This window comes from Myotis brandtii, unplaced genomic scaffold, assembly GCF_000412655.1.
Source record: "Myotis brandtii unplaced genomic scaffold, ASM41265v1 scaffold13, whole genome shotgun sequence".
NCBI classification, from domain to species: Eukaryota; Metazoa; Chordata; class Mammalia; order Chiroptera; family Vespertilionidae; genus Myotis; species Myotis brandtii.
The window spans coordinates 1,432,440-1,451,307 of NW_005354595.1; the positions used below are offsets into that span (position 1 = coordinate 1,432,440).

Sequence of the window (18,868 nt, forward strand, 5' to 3'; positions counted from 1 at the left end):
TATTTTATTGATTTTTTACAGAGAGGAAGGGAGAGAGATAGAGAGTCAGAAACATCGATGAGAGAGAAACATCGATCAGCTGCCTCCTGCACACCCCCTACTGGGGATGTGCCTGCAACCAAGGTACATGCCCTTGACCGGAATCAAACCTTGGACCTTTCAGTCCGCAGGCCGACGCTCTATCCGCTGAGCCAAACCGGTTTCAGCCTTAGTGTGATTTTTGTCCTCAGCAGTAAAAGGCAGCCTCTTTGCTGTTGTTGATGGATAGGATTCAGGCAGGTCCCAATGTATTGTTTGATAGTGTATTTTGATATTGGCATCTCTTTCAACTAGGCTCACTCATATTGACTTACACCATTTGAGTCATATCTGCAAGTAAGGCCTCATTTTAACCCAATTTTATAGGCTTTACCTTTCCAGATGAATCTAATATGGACTTTGAAAGAAATTAAGCAATTTTCATTTCTTTATTTGTTTGTGTTTTTCACAGTGCTATTTCCAGCCAAGATTTCTCTCTTTTTAGTCACAGTTTCCTATAAAATATGCATGCCTGGCTTTTAAACGTTGCTCCAAAAGTGATGGTTTTAGGCAATTATTGTTGGAATGTCCTAGCAATAAAGATACCAAAGTGTAGGCTGTTTGTGTCTAATCAGCAGTAAAAATCTGCATGTTAAATACTCATCTGCAACAGGATGTTATGTGTGACTTCCTCTGTTGCCCCAGATTTGGCACCAGGACCCATGGCTTCAACTGTGAAGCACCAAGTAGCGCACATTTAAAGAGAGCCGCCAACAACTGAGACTGTGTATTCCCTCCAAGGTCACGGACACTGTGCAGAACAGGCCCCACCCATCATCCTACTCTAGTTCGTACCACCCCATGTCTGGGAGCAAGAAGCAGAGACAGAGAAACAGAGCAGACATTGGGATCGCTGAGGAGAGCAGTGCTCATACGGAAGGGGGAATCCCTCCAGAATCTCCAAGAGAGCTTTCCTCTTCCAGCAGCTAAGCAGGGGAGACCAGCTCTCTCTATACTGGTTGGCAATTTATTTGGGCAGAAGACTTGGTTTGCCCCTGTGCCTATTTAATGGAGATAAAGCCAGCCAGAGACAGGGCCAGTGTCCCTCTTTAGATTCTTCTAGAAGCAGAGCCTAAGATGAGGATTCAAGTCCAAGTACCTTATTTGGGAGGTGATCCCAGTAAACATTGATAGGACAGTGGGGATGTGAGACAAGAGAACCAAGAGCAGAAAAATTAACTGGTGTTTAACCCCAGTGGGGAAGACGGGAAACCAGTCTAGAATTCAAGCTTTAGAATTATGACAACTGAGAGGGATTTGGGATTATTTAGAGACTAACTTCCATCAGTCACTTTTGAGAGTTGCTCCCTGGAGGACATTCAGTCTCTGTCACTCCCACCTCCCCTTCCAGTGGATGGAATGTTCTCTAGGCACAAAAAAAAAAAAAGCCCTTAGACAAAGAGATACAGATGCTGGGATATGGGGATGGGGGCATCGACAGTGTATGCTGTTGTAGGCAGAAAGGGGGCAGCCTGCACTACCAACTTTTGGCAAAGCCAGGGTTTTCCATGGGTGAAGGAGAACCATGGGAAATAGCTGGAATTTATCGCCCACTAAGCAGGACAGCTCCAGGAGTAAGAAGTTGTTGGGTGTACTACTAGACATGGGATCTGAGAAAGGTGGTGAATTCTCCAAAGAACACACACATGGACCAGCATTGGGTAGTCCACAAACAGAGAGCACCGTGACTTTTCCCCATTTCCTTTCACTTTTTGCTCCTTAAAATTTTCTCTTTTATAGTTTCAAGGCATAGGACCCAATATCAGAATTTAGTAGACAGAAGTATACTTATTTCAGAATCTGTATTCATGTATTTGCTATTTTCCCAAAGTGTTTATTAATACTGTGGAGGAATAGTTAATTAGATAAGGAAATGGGGTACATTGCTCTTTGATAGCACTTACTGTTCAGGTGAAGTCTGCCTCCCCTCTGCTTGTTGAGGGTAGAGATCAAATCTTATTTGACTTTCCATTTGCTACAAGACCTAGAAGTGGGTATTCATTATAACTTTAGTGTTCTTGAAAAGATATATGTTTAATTATTTAGTGTTTTTATTTTAGTATAGCACTGTACTTCTCCGATTTCTTTTCTAACTAAAACAAGTTATGACATCTTCTCAAAGGACTATTCAGTGAATGCTTGACTTTTTAAATGATAGATTATAACAGGAGTGAATAGTAATTCACGCTTCAGACCACTTTTTCACGGGGGCAATATAAAATATTGAGTAGAATCTCAGATAGGTGTGAATCCCTGCCTGCCTCCCCCCCCCCCAAAAAAAAAAATCTGGTCAAGGAAGTACACACCACCTCTGGAAAGAACTCTATCCAGTGTGTTCAGAGGGAATCTGCAGACATCTGTTTTCAATAATGTCCCCTCTCCATATTATCGTCAGCGCTGTCCTTTATCCACTCATAATGTTATCCTCCCAACAGCATAGCATCAAGTAGGTACTGTTCTGTTCCTCTCCCCAGGACATTATCACCCCCTTCGTGGCTCAGATAGAGTTGGGTGGTTATTGGTTATAGGTCACAATTTTCCCTAATCCCCTGTCCTATCTTCTCAGCCTCTACAAAGATGATGACCTGTTTTAATTCACAGCTCAGACTGACATGTTGAATTTTATTATAATTGGTTTACCCATTTGACAGACATATTCTAGAAATGTGTTAAAAGTTCCTTGAACTCATCCTGATAATGGTAATGAGTAATTACTACTTGTCAGGTACCACTCTAAGCATTTTCCCTATATGAATTCATTAAATATTTGCAGCAGAAAAACCTGCTCAGTTAGGTTATTGTTATTATCTGCAAAGTACAGATGATGAAACTGAGGCACAAAAAAATGTAAGTAACTTGACCAAAGTTACACTGCTGGTAAATTAAGGTACTAGAATTCAAATTCAGACAGCCTGGGCCAAAGTCTAAATTCTTAACCACCGTGAAATACTGTCTCTGTGCTATATTGTCAGAAGATCTATCAGATGCAAGACCCACTGATACATACTCACTAGTGAAGTCCACTGAAAAGACATGAGGCAGAGAGGGCAGCCATGAGCAGGACTTGGGTATGTAGATGACTAAGCAGAAGGCCAAGTGGAACAGTCATAGGACTAAGACATTTGGAGATTGTTAATTTGAATAGACACTGTAAAGCAGCGGTTCTCAACCTGTGGGTCGCGACCCCTTTGGGGGTCGAACGACCCTTTCAAAGGGGTCGCCTAAGACCATCGGAAAACACATATATAATTACATATTGTTTTTGTGATTAATCACTATGCTTTAATTATGTTCAATTTGTAACAATGAAAATACATCCTGCATATCAGATATTTACATTACGATTCATAACAGTAGCAAAATGACAGTTATGAAGTAGCAACGAAAATAATTTTATGGTTGGGGGTCACCACAACATGAGGAACTGTATTAAAGGGTCGCAGCATTAGGAAGGTTGAGAACCACTGCTCTAAAGTAACTAATAATCCCAAGTGATCACGCTTATCTTTCACTCCTTTATCCCAATCAATCTGGGGAATTACCTCTCACATGCCATTTTATGCAGCATAATTGCATTGGCTAGCACCCCCTCCCCCCACCCCCACACACACACACCACCTCATGTACCTTAACAGGTGTATCTACCAATCATTGCAGATACCAAGCCACTGAAGCAGTAGGTCATACCTTCTCCTTGCAACACATCTGGCTTCTCATTTACCTGGTTTCTGAATTCTTAGATTCCTTTAATCCAAGATCAATACTCAACCTCAGACCCTTTATTAAAATAGAAACATGACTCAAATAAAATCAGTTTTTCTAGTCTAGGTACATCTAGTCTCTATCTCAAAATATAAGCCAGTGTAAACTTAAGTTTATAAATTTATATGCCAAACCTCAGTACAAAACTTGGTCTTACACCTTAATTCAGTTTATTCTAATCTGGGAGACTCAGTATTCACCTCCATCATAATAGTCCTCTTTTTTCCATATGCCATCCCATTTCACAGAAGAAGAAGAATATCTTCTTATGAGTATTTCAGTAGTTTCTTCATGTAAAAACAAAACTCTTTTTAGCAACCAGCTCTATGATCATTAATGCTTAGAAAAATATTTTGTCAAGTACTTGAGTTGAGCTGATGAACTAGGTTTATTTAATAAACAATACATATTTAAGAAACACTGTCACTATTTTAAGTGTAAGTGTGTAAGAATGGGTTAATTAAATAGAGACTATATTATACTAAAAGCAATTTTAAAAGTCAACACCTTTGAATGATGACATATATAAATATCACTAGAGTCATTGATTGATAATTTAAGCATATAATATAATACATATATGATAAGTAGTCTAATCTCTGAAAACTCAACCATTAATCATTTGGGGTTTAAAAGATATGAAATGCAGGGTTTTTTCTCCATAATGGTAATTGATGTGGTCATTCATATAATCTAAAATACAAAACAAGAAAAGAAAAACAAGACAAACTCTAAATTGCATTTATTTGGAATGCTAATAAATGTCACAATTAAATGTGTTTTTTATAAATTTACAATAACTATAAAAAAATAAAATACATGATAAGTTCATGAACTTAAAATCTCCCCTCAACCCTCACGCATATGTGAGTACAATTGATTTGAAATATATCTGGCTTTTTGGAGAGTTTTAGAGTTGCATTGTTGCTGAAACCCAAATATTTGCAATATAATGATTAGATTCTCTGTATCTTTCATGTATTCTAAACTCCTGCTAAACTTTTTCTGCATAGTTACTCTTCAAATACCTGGTAAAAAGAAGTAATTGCTTTAACAACTTTGAATCATAAATAGCATAAATATTATTATACTTGCATTCTCCCTGTCTCGACACCATGTTTCCTGGTATTTGGCACTCTTTTGGAAGCACAATTTGACCTGATAAATTTCTAAAACAATTTTTCTGCTGGATAAGTGTAGGCATAGCATTAAATTCTTTCTTTTCTTTGAAGCTCTTTTCTCCTGTAGTCCATGTCAGTCAACAACCACTTTCACTGAGAGCAGTACCCATTCTCTTCCTAAACTACTTGCTCACCCATGGGTGTCATCCCTTTCTATGTGGATTGAGGTGGCAATGCAGAGGTTCAGATGATCACTTATATTCTTTCTCCTGGAATCTGGACTAGGGCACAAAGAGTTCTGAGAGGGTAGTTTGGATTATAGTTTTTTTGTTTGTTTGTTTGTTTGTTTTGGGGGGGTGGGGTGTTTTTTGCCAGTAGGTAGGGAATATAGTGTTACAACTGCACAGAAACCAAAGGAATCCTGTCAATGCAAGGAGTGAATGAAGATGTTCAGACAGAAGCTGAGAAAAGGAAACAGATGGAAGGCTGGAGGGAGTAGCCACTATGTTTCTGTGCTTTGGTTGTTCCTATTTCAGTTGCTCTTGAAGCTCAGTTCTTCTTTCCACTCCTTGAGAGATATTCCTATATGCTTCCAAAATATCCCCCACTTTGGATAAGCTAATTAAGTAGATATGTTTCTTGCCTCATGATGTTGCCTAGACTTCCCACCTAGAAGTGATGGTGCATTCTTGCCTTGTTCCTGAATTTAGTGAGAATGCTTCAAGCATGATTTTGCCCATTGGTTTATGATAGCTCTCTTTGTCACATTGAGTGGCTCTCTATTCTTTGCCTAAGTGATTTATAAAATCATAAACTGGTTTCCAAATATCATCTGAGATTATTTTACTTTTCCCTTTGACCTCTTGATGTGAAGCATATGAATAAATTCTCATCTTTGACTTTATGAGCTAACTGCCACTTGGTCATACTGTATAGGCATTGAGCATGTCAAGTGAAATCATTTTATATATTTATTCATAACAATATTTATAATAGTGACTTTGTTATCTTGTAGTAAATCAGCAGTTTGTTTAAGAGTGATATGTCAGTTAGCCCTCTTTAATTTTCATTTGACTTTTTGCTATCCAGATCTTCTTTATTCCTTGCATGTTTATAGAGTGGGAGATGGAATTTGGCATTATTCGAAAGTTGATCTGTCTTTTGCATGTTTGTTCTGTTGTGTTTTTGTAGTCTGGGTTAAGTCTGCTACTCATCAATTCCTGTGCACACCATTTCACAATTTGATGTACTGTCCCTATGGGTCCATTTCAAAATGATCTGTGTCCATGTTTAATAACTAAAGCATGTATGTGGGTGGAAAATTCTGAATATAAATCTGAGATTAAGTTCTTTTTTGACCCTCTGGTTCTTCTGTGATTTGGCTAGACTATAATAAATAGCCTAAATGTTACTCGAGCCAACATTCTTTTTTCATTCTAGAATTTCAGTCTATGAAGCCTGAGTAAATACTTAAAATAAATGAGACATACTAAGTATGATTGATTTGATGTTAAAGTATTAATAAGAAACCTTAGTTATGACAAAAATACTCTTCCCAGTTATATATTTGCCATTGTTCTATTTTTTGCTTGTTAATATTTTCATTGTATCATCAAATGCAATAATGAAAAATCCCTAGGACAGTGCCTGGTATACAATAGAGGGTCAATACAGATTTAGTGAAACAAGTTTAAATATTATATTTATGAGAATTTTCATTTCACAATTGCAGAACAGGACTCACTGTAACAACAATGTTGGGCCTAGAATTTATTGGTTTATTCTGCATGTTGGACATATAGCTAGTGGAAATTAAGACATTGTTTATTCTTTCATCCACTATTTCAGAGTTGTTTTTAGTTAATCAATAGAGTGAAAATATAAAGGTCAATCCTTGCAGTATAGTATCTTGCAGTCTAATTTGAGATACAGCCAGATATATAAGCATTAACTATAATTATGATGGGATTAGCATAATGCAATGTAGTGGAGGCTATTGGCAATGATTTAGTGTTTTCTGCATAGCAGGAGAATTTAGGATAGCTTCAAAAAGGAGATGAACTTTGATCTTGATTATGAGGAACTAGTAAAAAGAGGGGGTAGACATATGTGGAGATGAGAAAGAGTTATTCAGAATTTCCAGGCAGACCCTGTGGGTTTCAACCTAGTTTCCAGTGACATGGCTAAACGCACCAAGGTCAGAATTATCAGTCAATATGAGGAAAAAAGGGGGAAATAACCTTTCACCTGGCTTCTTGGAAATTTTTCTGCTAAAAAAATTGAGTGTAAGATACAGATAAGGTTCAAGAATTCACTATGAGAAACAGCCCTACATCCTAGGAAGCATTTGTTATATGCACTTAAGTAAATAAAACATTGAAGTGGAGATGAGATATGAGAAGATAAAGAAAGGAGTAAAAGTACAACAGAACTGGCTGAGAAGCTCAAAGGAATACAAAGAACTATGTACAATGAATAAATATTATAATACTAGAGGCCTGGTGCATGAAATTCATGCACAGGTAGGGTCCCTAAGCCTGGCCAGCAATCAGGGCCGATCTGTGGGGCGACCAGCAGGGCAATTGGGGGGAGGGGCCCATTGGCACCCTCCTTGGCTGGCCTAGCGCCACCCACTTGCCGGCCCTCCCCCACCACCGTCGCCTCTCTCTGTGGGGCAACCAGCAGTGTGATCGGGGAGCCCTCGCTGGCACCCACCTTGGCTGGCCTGGGGCCTGCGGGCGGGGGGCAGCTCCTGCATTGAGTGTCTGCCCCCTGGTGGTCAGTGCGTGGTCATAGTGACTGCTCATTCCACCATTCATTCAATTTGCATGTTAGGCTTTTATTATATAGGATCATCGTAGGAAACGTCCAGACCTATAGAGAATTTTTATGAATTTGAGCCAGAAATGACAACAGATGCCAGGAATGAAAATCTCAAGCGATTGAGAAAATGTTCCTGAGAATGGCAGTTTTGAAGCTTATTTTATACACTGGAGACCCGGTGCATGACATTCGTGCACTCGGCAAGGGGTTGCAGGGGTCCCTCAGCCTGGCCTGCATCCTCTCACAGTACGGAAGCCCTCAGGGGATATCTGACTGATGGCTTAGGCCTGCTCCCCGCAAGCCTTCAGTCGGACATCCTTAGTGCTACCGCTGCGCTCCCTGCTGTGAGCCCGGCTCAGGGCTTCTGGCTGAGCAGCGCTCTCCCTGTGGGAGCGCACTGACCATCAGGAGGCAGTTCCCACATTGAGCATCTGCCCCCGGTGGTGCGCATCATAGCGGTTGGTCATTCCACTGGTCGGTTTGCATATTAGCCTTTTATTATATAGGATTCAAATCAAGGAGGAGACATAAGCAGGGTTACATGAAATCCTTTGGTGGTAGATTAAGGGGGTGGGAGAAAGCAAAGGGGGAAAATCTCTAAAATTGGACAAAAGGCTAAACAGAGAGACAAATAGTTCCTTCACATTGGTGGGTATAGGATAGTTAATAACACTTACAGCACATAGACATGGTACATGGGCAAGAAGATAGCAATGAGGGGACCGTGGTCACATACTCTGGTGCTGGCAGTTGTGCCTAGAGGTTACTCTGACATTTCAAAGGTATGTTAATTGTAGATGCAAAATAGGCTCACGTAAGTAAAGATTGACCTTTGTCAAGGAAGCTACAGGCCTAGGATATCACTGCCCTCTATGACCTGCTTTTGCTTAGGAATTTCTATGTTCAGACCATCCATGTTGTTCAGACCATTGCTCTCTGAGTTTGTAGGGCCTGTCATCTGGTCTCCCTTGAGCTTGTTGGGTTCAGTATGTGGCCACCTTTTCATCCACAGTAGCAAGGAAAATAAATGCAATGTCAAGATTAATTCTTCATTAGAGGGAAAAGAACCAACACTGGATAAAACCAAACAGTGACATGGAAGAAAAACTTGAGACATTTCCACCAAATCCAGAAGGAAGTAAGATGAAATAAAAAGCAATAGAATATATGAAATCCAGGCAATGAGGAGCCAACAGAAGCATACATAACTTCTTTCCCAGAAATACGATTCAAAAATATTAAACAATAAACATTCCTTAAGCTGGAGACTATTTGACTATTCAAATTAAAAAGCTTGGTGAAATGTTAGAATTTGAAGGATGAGACAAGTATTATATGTATCATATGGTGTCTTGTTTATAGTTATTGTTTCCTAACAAAGAAGGAAATGTGGAAAACAAGTTGGAACCCTGGCATCATTTACTAGTTTTCTGCTCCCTGGAGGAAAATGGCTCTGATACAATCACAGTAGGTGACAGTTCATGGCATCCAATTTTTTAAAAGATGACCTATGAGCCTATCTAGCATGGCTCAGTGGTTGAGCGTTGACCTATGAACCAGAAGGTGACAGTTCAATTCCTGGTCAGGACATATGCCTGGGTTGCGATCTCCATCCCTGGTGTGGGGCAGCTGATCAATGATTCACTCTTATCATTGATGTTTCTAAGTCTCTCTTCTTCTCCCTTCCTTTCTGAACTCAATAAAAATATATTTTAAAAATATAAAAAATAAAAGATGACCTATGAAGTTCTCTGTCTTGATTTATCCTCACTCAAGGTTGGCGGTTTATTATGGCTGAGGTTGGGTTGCGCTTGGAATTATATCCACATGTATTTAATTACCAGAGCCCAAGGGCAAATATTGTCCCCAAGTCAGATATTTTGTGACCTCTATTTTTCTTTCAAGACCATTTTTCAAAATAGTTCTCTTGTGGCCTGACTTTGGGGGGTTGGGGAGGGGATTGCAGTCTTGTGTAACGGTGATGGATCTCGGGTGTTAGAACGATGTTACACAATCCTGCATTTTTATCATTCTAATGACTATTGCTGGACAAGGGGAGCTTACTTCCCTGCCAGAGATTTATACAAGCTAATCAGAGGCTTGATACAATACAGATGGCGATAACCTTTTACCATACTAAGTTCACGTTGAGTTTTTCTTTGGCAGCAAAGAGTTTGCCTCATTCAATATCCTGGACCAAAAAAAAATTCTATTTCTTAAATGCCTTACAGAGTATTGCAGATGATGTAAACTATTTCAGGAACACTGCAAAGGGAATCACGTGCGAGGCCTCCGCCACATTCCACAGAAGTTACCACAGACCTATTTACTTCTTAGAACTGAGGGATGGAAAATGTTGTGTGTTTTTTAATTATGTTTTTTATTCAAGTACAATAAAGCACAAAGATTGGGGAGGGGGACAGATGATTTTCAGTAAGTTCTTCACTCCTCCTCTAAAGGACATTCCAAACCCAGATCTTGTGTAATTCTTTGCTTGAACTACTAGTCCTGCTATTCTTACTATTTTAAGCTTAATATATTGCCTTGCCAACAGATATAATGGTTCCTGTAAAAATTCACCCATTCCCCGCAAGAAGAGAAGAAAAATAGAATCACACCTCAAAGTGTTGTTTATGTAAGGAGCAGTACAGCAAGAAATCCCTGCTAAATCCTTTTCCTGGATGTGAGGAATGTTATTGACAATGAACTAAGATTAATATTACAAGATAGGATTTGTTCATGTCAGGACAAGAAAGGCACAAAAAGGAAACATTTTGGTACAAGCTGTACAAAACACAGTGCGTGTGTGTGCATGTACACACACACAGATATTCCCTACATTCCTACTGCTCACTCAAGGCCAACTCACTCACGTAACTCTCTGTAGCATATCCTAGAGTTCATCCACTCCACTCATTTATGAATTAGTTCATTGAATAAATATTGATTAGCACATATTCTGGGCCAGGCACTGTCGTCAAGAATAGCATACTGGGCGGAGCCGGTGTGTGTGCGGGGGACAATTGACTTGCTCTTTCTCCTTTCCATCAACATTTCCACTTGTTTATTGTCTTGTTTACAGTGAACTGCCATGGTCTTGCTGGAGAGAAGAGTAATCAAAATGAGCAAAAGCTTAGGGGAGTTGGGTTATGATTTCAGAGTGGAACAACTTAGAAAGAAAGAGTTTATAGCTTAGTCAAGAGCACGAATGTTGTAAACACAACTTGCCACATCTTGGAGCGCTGGAACTTGGAGGTCCCCTTTGTATACTGACACACAACTTTGGGGACAAATAAAGTAATATCTGGCTTCATACCATCCATAACAGATCGTTGAATTTTTTCCCAGAGGTGGTACTGAATGAAAAGGAGTGTGTGTGTGTGTGTGTGTGTGTGTGTGTGTGTGTGTTTCCGTCCATTCCAATTGCTAGGGCTTTTGCTTGGGGTGTGTACTAACTGAAAATGTTTATAAATATATATGTCTATACATGTATATACATATGTATGTGTATATATGTGTGTATATGTATATATATGCATGCGAATATATGTATATGTATATATTCCTATACATATATATACTTTATACTTTTCAAGCCTCATTCCAATTATTATTTTTATTAATACTCAAATTATCCTTTATTCAACCAGAAGGAGTTTCAGATAGTTTCTGGTTCTCTTTGGCATGCCCTTAGTAGCCTTTAATAGCCTATGTAGTAGGCTTTTGAGAAGGAGTGGGGTGAAGTATTTGACTATCTCTTCTCAATTGCTGGGTTTCCAGATGTTCCCCAGAGTCATATTTTTTTAGGTTAATTTAATTGTCTTTAAATTCAGATTTAATGGTTTTATCTCTCGCTCACAAACACTAACAAATTTGGTGAGGGTTACTGGATTAGAATCAATACCTAATGATCATGTATTTATGAAGAATGCTTTCTATAAGCATGAATTTTATAATCTTAAGAGAATCTGGGTCTTATGGCTGAATCTGCTCCTAAAAATGAATTGAGACAAAGTTATTATTTAAATTATATCATCACTTTTTAACTTTTAACAAAATCTAGGATATCATTGCCGTTCTTCCAGACTTTCTGAATGTAGTGTTTGAATTACTGCCTAATAAGCATTGAATGCCTTCTAAAAACTTGTCAGAAAATATAATACTCCGGCACTTTATTACCTTTCTTATCTAACCATAATGAAAAGCAACAAGGGGCCATTTAGTTACAGTGCCAGACTCACCCCTGGGTTCTTTGTGCCTTTTCAGTTTGATGTTACAAAGCATCAGTGGTAATAAATAGATGCCTTTTTCAAAAGTTTTATTTTTTCTTCTATCTATAGAGAAGGAATAGCATATAACATTTATAAAGCATAACTCACTCATCCTAAAATAATAAAGCCCAGGTGTCAGGTTGAGTAAAACAGCATTTTCTCATGAAGATAGGACACTACCACCAACAGCTGATTTTGTGCTAATACTGGGTGGTCCCAGTAAGAAAGATGAAATATTGAATCCATTCTACAATATTGGAGGAGCAGTGGAAAAACAAATATAGAAGGCAGGCTGGCCATTATTGACTCTGAAAAACACATATTCACTTACATTTTCCCTCTGGTTAGGCTTTTAGTGTATGATCATGAGGTGGAGGGAGACAGACAAACAGACAGGTGGTTATGCTTGGAAGTAGATTCATGGGACTCAGATTTGGTTCATGTTTTGAGAGCTTGAAAATAAAAAAGCTTAACAATAGTGATACTATTAATAAAAATTCATTCCATAAACATTTGCTGTTCTCTATTAGTGAGGTCCATGGTAGTGCTGCTGCTGCTGATACATTTTAAATGCGTCTAAGGTTTATTGTGGTTCTGTGAGACCCTTGTATGCTGTAGTCTGTGTCTATTTCTCTCTGATCCATGTTCCTTCCCCCACTCAAGTGAAAGGCTAATGATTGTCACAAACACTATTTTATTTTTTTAAATATATTTTTTATTGATTTCAGAGAGGAAAAGAGAGGGAGAGCAAGATAGAAACATAATGACGAGAGAGAATCATTGATTGGCTGCCTTCTGCACACCCCCTACTGGGGATCGTGCCTGCAACCCAGGCATGTGTCCTGACCAGAATTGAACTGTGACCTCCTGGGTCATAGGTCAACGCTCAACACTGAGCCATGCCAGCTGGGCTCAAACACTATTTTACATAAGAAGGGACACAGTTAGTAGGTCAATGCACTACAAACTCATGCTAACTTTCTCTGTTTCATTACAGCAAATTCTTCATCATTCTAGAGAAAATGCGACTAAAGTTATATTTCTCATCACTGATGGCTATTCCAATGGGGGAGATCCTAGGCCAGTTGCAGCAATGCTGCGAGATTTTGGAGTGGAGATCTTCACTTTTGGCATATGGCAAGGGAACATTCGAGAACTGAATGACATGGCTTCTCCCCCAAAGGAGGAGCACTGCTACCTGCTCCACAGTTTTGAAGAATTTGAGGCTTTAGCTCGCCGGGCATTGCACGAAGGTAATGGAAACCTAATGGCATAGGATGATGCATTTAAATGGGGTTTCTTTATCTCTTACAGCTTGAAACCCACTAGAGCAGTGATGGCGAACCTTTTGAGCTCGGCGTGTTAGCATTTTGAAAACCCTAACTTAACTCTGGTGCCGTGTCACATATAGAAATTTTTTGATATTTGCAACCATAGTAAAATAAAGACTTATATTTTTGATATTTATTTTATATATTTAAATGCCATTTAACAAAGTAAAATCAACCAAAAAAATGAGTTCGCGTGTCACCTCTAACACGCGTGTCATAGGTTCGCCATCACAGCACTAGAGAGTAATATCAAACCCTATGAAGTCCTCGCCAAGCATGATGCCCAGGTGTCCTTGGTGTGTTATGAGATGTGTTGAACTTCATACACAGAGATGGCACTCTGACCTTGCAACAACAGTATCTGTTTTGTTTTTTAACAGCTGTGATATATTTTCACTAAAATATCCATATGCTCCCACCAGGAACAGATAGAATCAATGGAATGCATTTAGGTGTGTGTCGAGGCCACACACAGAGTGGGAAGCCTTGACTTAGATCTCATTTACAGTTACCCGGAGAGATGAAGTAAACATTCAGAGATATGCCTAGTGAATCTCACCAGAATGTTTCCAGAAATACACATGAAGATATTGGGGCAGTAAATGCTTAACACATACTTCTTGACCTGACAGTTTGAAGAGACACGAGCTATGTAAAAGCTGAAGACCATTGCCCCAACAGAGAATAAAATCAGTAAATCCACTCATTAGAACTCTTTGTACACATTTATAAAGATGTTTAGTTGTATGGTTTAAGTTAGATGAACTTCCAGGCAAAACATGGGCATGGGTCTTGGTGAGCCACAGAGAAAGTGTGGACTCTGAGGAAATGACAGGAGATCTGGCCTCGGACCGAAGCCATGTGGCAGGTAAGCATGATCCTGGCAGGTATCCGCGTGAAAGATTCGTTTTGATGGGCAAATCACAGCAACATGAGATTTTAAGCAATTAGGGATGTTTATAATAAGCAGATCAGCCCCACTGTCATTCCAAGGGACGAGTCCAGGGCAAGAACTTAGGCTAGCTGTGGACATAGCAAAAAATCCCACTTAGCCGTCCACTAGCTGAGTGGCTTTTAGCAAATTATTTCACTTCTGAACTCCCTAAGTTTCTTGTTATAAACTAGGGAATGAGAATAGTACCTACTACATCAGATCGCTGCAAAAGTTAAATGGGTTAATACATATGAAATTATTTTTAATGATACTGAGCACCTATGATACTAAGCCCTCAATAACTATCCTTTATTATTTCCTTAAGCAATTTATCTAACATCTATGAGTTTCAGTTTCCTCTATTTTTAAAAAACTGTAATATTTAACATAATTTTATCAGGAGGATTGCATGAACTATTTAAAATTTCATCAAGGATAGTGTTCAGCACATGGCAGTTCAGTAACTGGGGTTTTTCTTCATGTCTCTTTTACATAAAACTTAATGATTTACTTAAAGTTGAGAGGCAAACCAGATCCTGCTTCTATTATTTAACTTGTTGTGGTACCGTTACTTAAATCTTTAATCCAGTGACTATACAAGTGGTGGAATTAATCCTTTAGTTAGTAGCTCACAGCAACACCCTTATGCAGCAGTCAGGGTTGTAGTTCATGTATTTGGACAAGGATTTTGGAAATACTGAAGCAGCGGAGCACTGCTGGGGTGGACTGACTGCTTTACTTCCTGCCGCATCTGGAGATTCCTCCCTGAAGTACTTAATATCTGCCTGACCCCATGTGGCCTCCAGAACTTGTGATGAGGTCCCGGACTGAAATAACTGGCTGAAACAAATCCCCAGTCTGTGGTAGTGCAAGTAACACAATTTCATATTTGGGTGGGAGTGGGGAACAGTTGGGAATTAGACAGATATGAAAAGATATTTTCTCCAGCTTGCACTTACATCTTAGTAACTAGAGCTGTAGCATTCAACCGTTAATTCATTTTTTTATTACCCTCTATCATGGTAGATCTGCCTTCTGGGAGTTTCATTCAAGAGGATATGTCTCATTGCTCACATCTGTGTGAAGCCGGCAGAGACTGCTGTGACCGAATGGCAAGCTGCAAATGTGGGACACACACAGGTCAATATGAATGCGTCTGTGAAAAGGGATATTACGGGGAAGGTCTACAGTATGAGTGCACAGGTGAGTCTCCAGTTTGTGTCTAACTCTCAGTTATCTGTTGCCGCGTAAACAATGATCCCCGAACTCAAAGGTTTCAGACTTACTGCTCATGAGTCAGCTGGGCAGCCCTTTTGGTCTCGGCATGTCAACTCATGCATGTCATGAGCTGTGAGTTGGGTAGGCTGCGTGGCTGATCTTAACTGGGTTCTCTTAGCTGGCTGGAGTCTGGTCTAAAATGGGATTGTGTAGGACCGCTAGGTGGTCCTTTAGGTGGCCCTTCAGACTCCATCAGGCCAGCCTGGGTGTGTCCATGTGATGGCAGAATTCCAAGGGGAAGAATGGAAGCTTGCAAAGCCCCTTGAAGCCTAGGTTCAGAACTGGGAAGGGAGGATTTGGGGTGCCTTGTTTGTAATCAGTCAACAGCCAAATCTGTCCTCAAAGCACATAAACCAAAATACGCCTCAGTCTCTGTATGAGATGGAAGCCAGTGGGATTCTTGTCCTCAGGCCCCATGAACTTGTGGGATTGTCACAGAAAAGTGTAACATTCACTTGATGGTACTTTAGCTCTTCACAAGCCTCCGTAAAGGGATTTCAGAAAGCTCTAAAAGTGCTGTCACTTCAACATGGAATTCACTTCATCGATATTTGTAATTTTACCTCCTCTAGCTTTCTTTACCAGAGGCTCTTGATATTTTAAATATTTTCTCAGAAAGGCAAGAAGAGCAATGTAGGATTCCTGTGTCCTTCATTATATTTTAGGAAATACCTGGTATTTAGAAGTAGTATATAGTTTTTCTATGATAGCATTTTGTTTGTTCTTTTTTTTTTAACCTAAAAAGCAACATGATTTTTTAATAAGTTGCAGCTCTTCCATGATTTGATGTTTGGGAAAAGTGTATTTCCATGGAAATTAACATGCACCAGGAACACAGTAGGTTTACTTTATACTATACCACGTGGTCTGTCATTGCTTGGTCATGTGGACATTGCTCTGACATTTGGAAGATAGGCCTTCTGCCACACAGAAGCGTGGCCCTCCCTTTTCTACCTGACCTGCTTTCTCTTTCTTCTTCTCCTCATAGGCCGTTTCCTCTTGTGCTCTTCTTTTCCTCTCATTAATCTTGCTGCCCCTCTTCTTCCTCCCTCAATTTCCCCTCCCTTCCCTGGGCCTGATCCCAGCTGGCAGACGCATCCTTCCTGGGTCCACCATCCTCCACTACCCCCCCCCGCCCCCCGGGCAGAGTCACTCCTTTCTTGGCCCTGCTCCCACTCGACCCAGCAGGATTTCTCATTGAAGCTGAAAAAAGGGGGGAAATCAGCCTAACTGCCTCTGAGTTGGCAACATGCCTCCCCTTGAATCTTCCCACACTTCCATCCACAGCCCTGCTTGGCACTGTCCCCAACACCCCTGCTTTCTTCCTCCCAACCTCGCCCACCAAACACAGGCAGAAGCGCTCATTTTCTTGCTCCGTGCTGTAGTCAGCATGTCTGCCTTCCGTGTGGTCCCAGACTGGACTGCTCTCTGCCAACAAGCCACTGCCGAATGACCGCCCAGCAGCCTCAGCCACGCTGGGCGGCAGCCCCCTCTGCTCCAGGGCTCTGTAATCTTGCATCCCAGGGGAGCAGCTGCAGGAAGAGAGGGCGTGGCTCACAAACCCACTGCCCCCAATTACCCAAGTAGCTGTGGCTGTTACCAGTCGTACATTCCCGGCCGAAAGACACAGCAGTCTGTAAAATGTGTGAGGGGCAGGCCTGTCAGTAGAGCCTCAGCAGAGGGCTCAGGAGCACTTTTACTGCTGCTTCTAGCCAAGGACACCAAGCACAGAAGGAATCGTTTATCCACCCTCTTTTAAATTAGTAAGTAAGCCTCAGCTTCATACTTTCTCCCTTGCAATATATAAACTAGACATAATTGCATTGATATAAATGTTCATATTGTCACCTTCAGTATTCATCCCCAAGATATTAGGAAAAGTGGTATTGGAACTCCTCGATGTGCATGATGACTGTGTAGAGTTGTAGGAGGCCGGGCTCATCCAGGGCTTCTCCTGCATGCCAGGAACTAAGAAAAATAAATAATGTCCTCCCTATGGCATGAAAGACTCATGACCAAGCTCTTTTCTTCCGGAAAGACAGGAAGAAATATTAGCTTGAGATCATACAGTACTGAAAACCTGGAAGCCGTGAGCCCCTTTAAAATCTATTCAGTCAACAGATGTTATGGAGTCCCTTCTCAATGCCAAGCCCAGGCATTGAATCCACGCAGGGTTTCAATGGTGAGCAGACAAATGAGTTTATAAATGCAAACTGTGATGTATGCTATTAAGTAAAAATGCTCATGGTATGAAGAGGGGACTACAGGGAAGGATAGACTAAGATCATGCCTTCTAAGCTAAGATCTGAAGGATGACTAGACCATAGCTATTTATTGCTGAAGGAGAGAATGTTACCTTTCATTCAGAATAGTTGGAATTCAGAGTATTTATCCTCATTGTAGAAAAGATGCCTTTCAGAAGCAAATCATTCCTCTTGAGAGCCAAAAGAAACCTTTGAGATTATCTACTCTAAACCCCTCATTCTGCAAGAGGAAATTGAGGTCTCAGAAAATATGAGTATTTCCCTCAAGATGGCATATCCGGCCATCAGCAGGACCTGGGAAGGGTCCCAAGACACTTTTTTCTAAAGTCCTATGTTATTTCCAAGATAACATACCACTTATTTTGCAGTTTTGAAAATAGCTTCTTGTATACATTGCTTTTCCATAGACACGGAACTGTGCTCGGAGTGTTTAAAAACAAAGAAGACCTGGCTCAAATGCAACCTCTGCTGATTACAAACTATGTGGCTTTGGATGATTAATTTCTTCTGATTCTCAGCTTCTTTTGTAAAATGTGCTTAATAATGGTGTAGTTTTACATACACACACACGTATATATACAGGTATCTGTGTACATAGAAGTATATAGATATGTGTGTGCATATACGGGGTGGGCAAAAGTAGGTTATAGTTGTGAGTATGCAAAACAGAGTTTATTCTTTTTAAAAAAAAATTGTTATTTATTGATTTTAGAGAGAGAGGAAGAGAGAAAGCTTAAAAAACATTGATTTGCTGTTCCACTTATTTATGCATTCATTGGTTGGTTCTTGTATATTGCTCTGACCCGGATTGAACGCACAACCTTGGTGTATTGGGAAGACACTCTAACCAACTGAGTTATCTGGCCAGGGCCAGAGTTTACACTTGTATTATTATTTATTAATTATTGTGATATTTACCCATAAATCTACTTTTTCTCACCCTGTATATACATTATATGTATATAATGACACACACACACACATATATATGTGTGTGTGTGTGTGT

At 40.0% G+C, this 18,868-nt stretch overlaps 1 protein-coding gene across 1 annotated transcript in view; it reads left to right on the forward strand.

The window, feature by feature from the left end:
* SVEP1 (sushi, von Willebrand factor type A, EGF and pentraxin domain containing 1) overlaps positions 1-18,868 on the forward strand; it is a gene marked incomplete at its 5' end in the record, with an annotated part of 158,571 nt that overhangs the window by 8,856 nt on the left and 130,847 nt on the right. The window contains 2 exons of the mRNA XM_014534453.1: positions 13,053-13,308; positions 15,347-15,523. Coding sequence (XP_014389939.1) covers positions 13,053-13,308; positions 15,347-15,523 — 433 coding nt within the window. The remainder of the gene's footprint in view (positions 1-13,052; positions 13,309-15,346; positions 15,524-18,868) is intronic.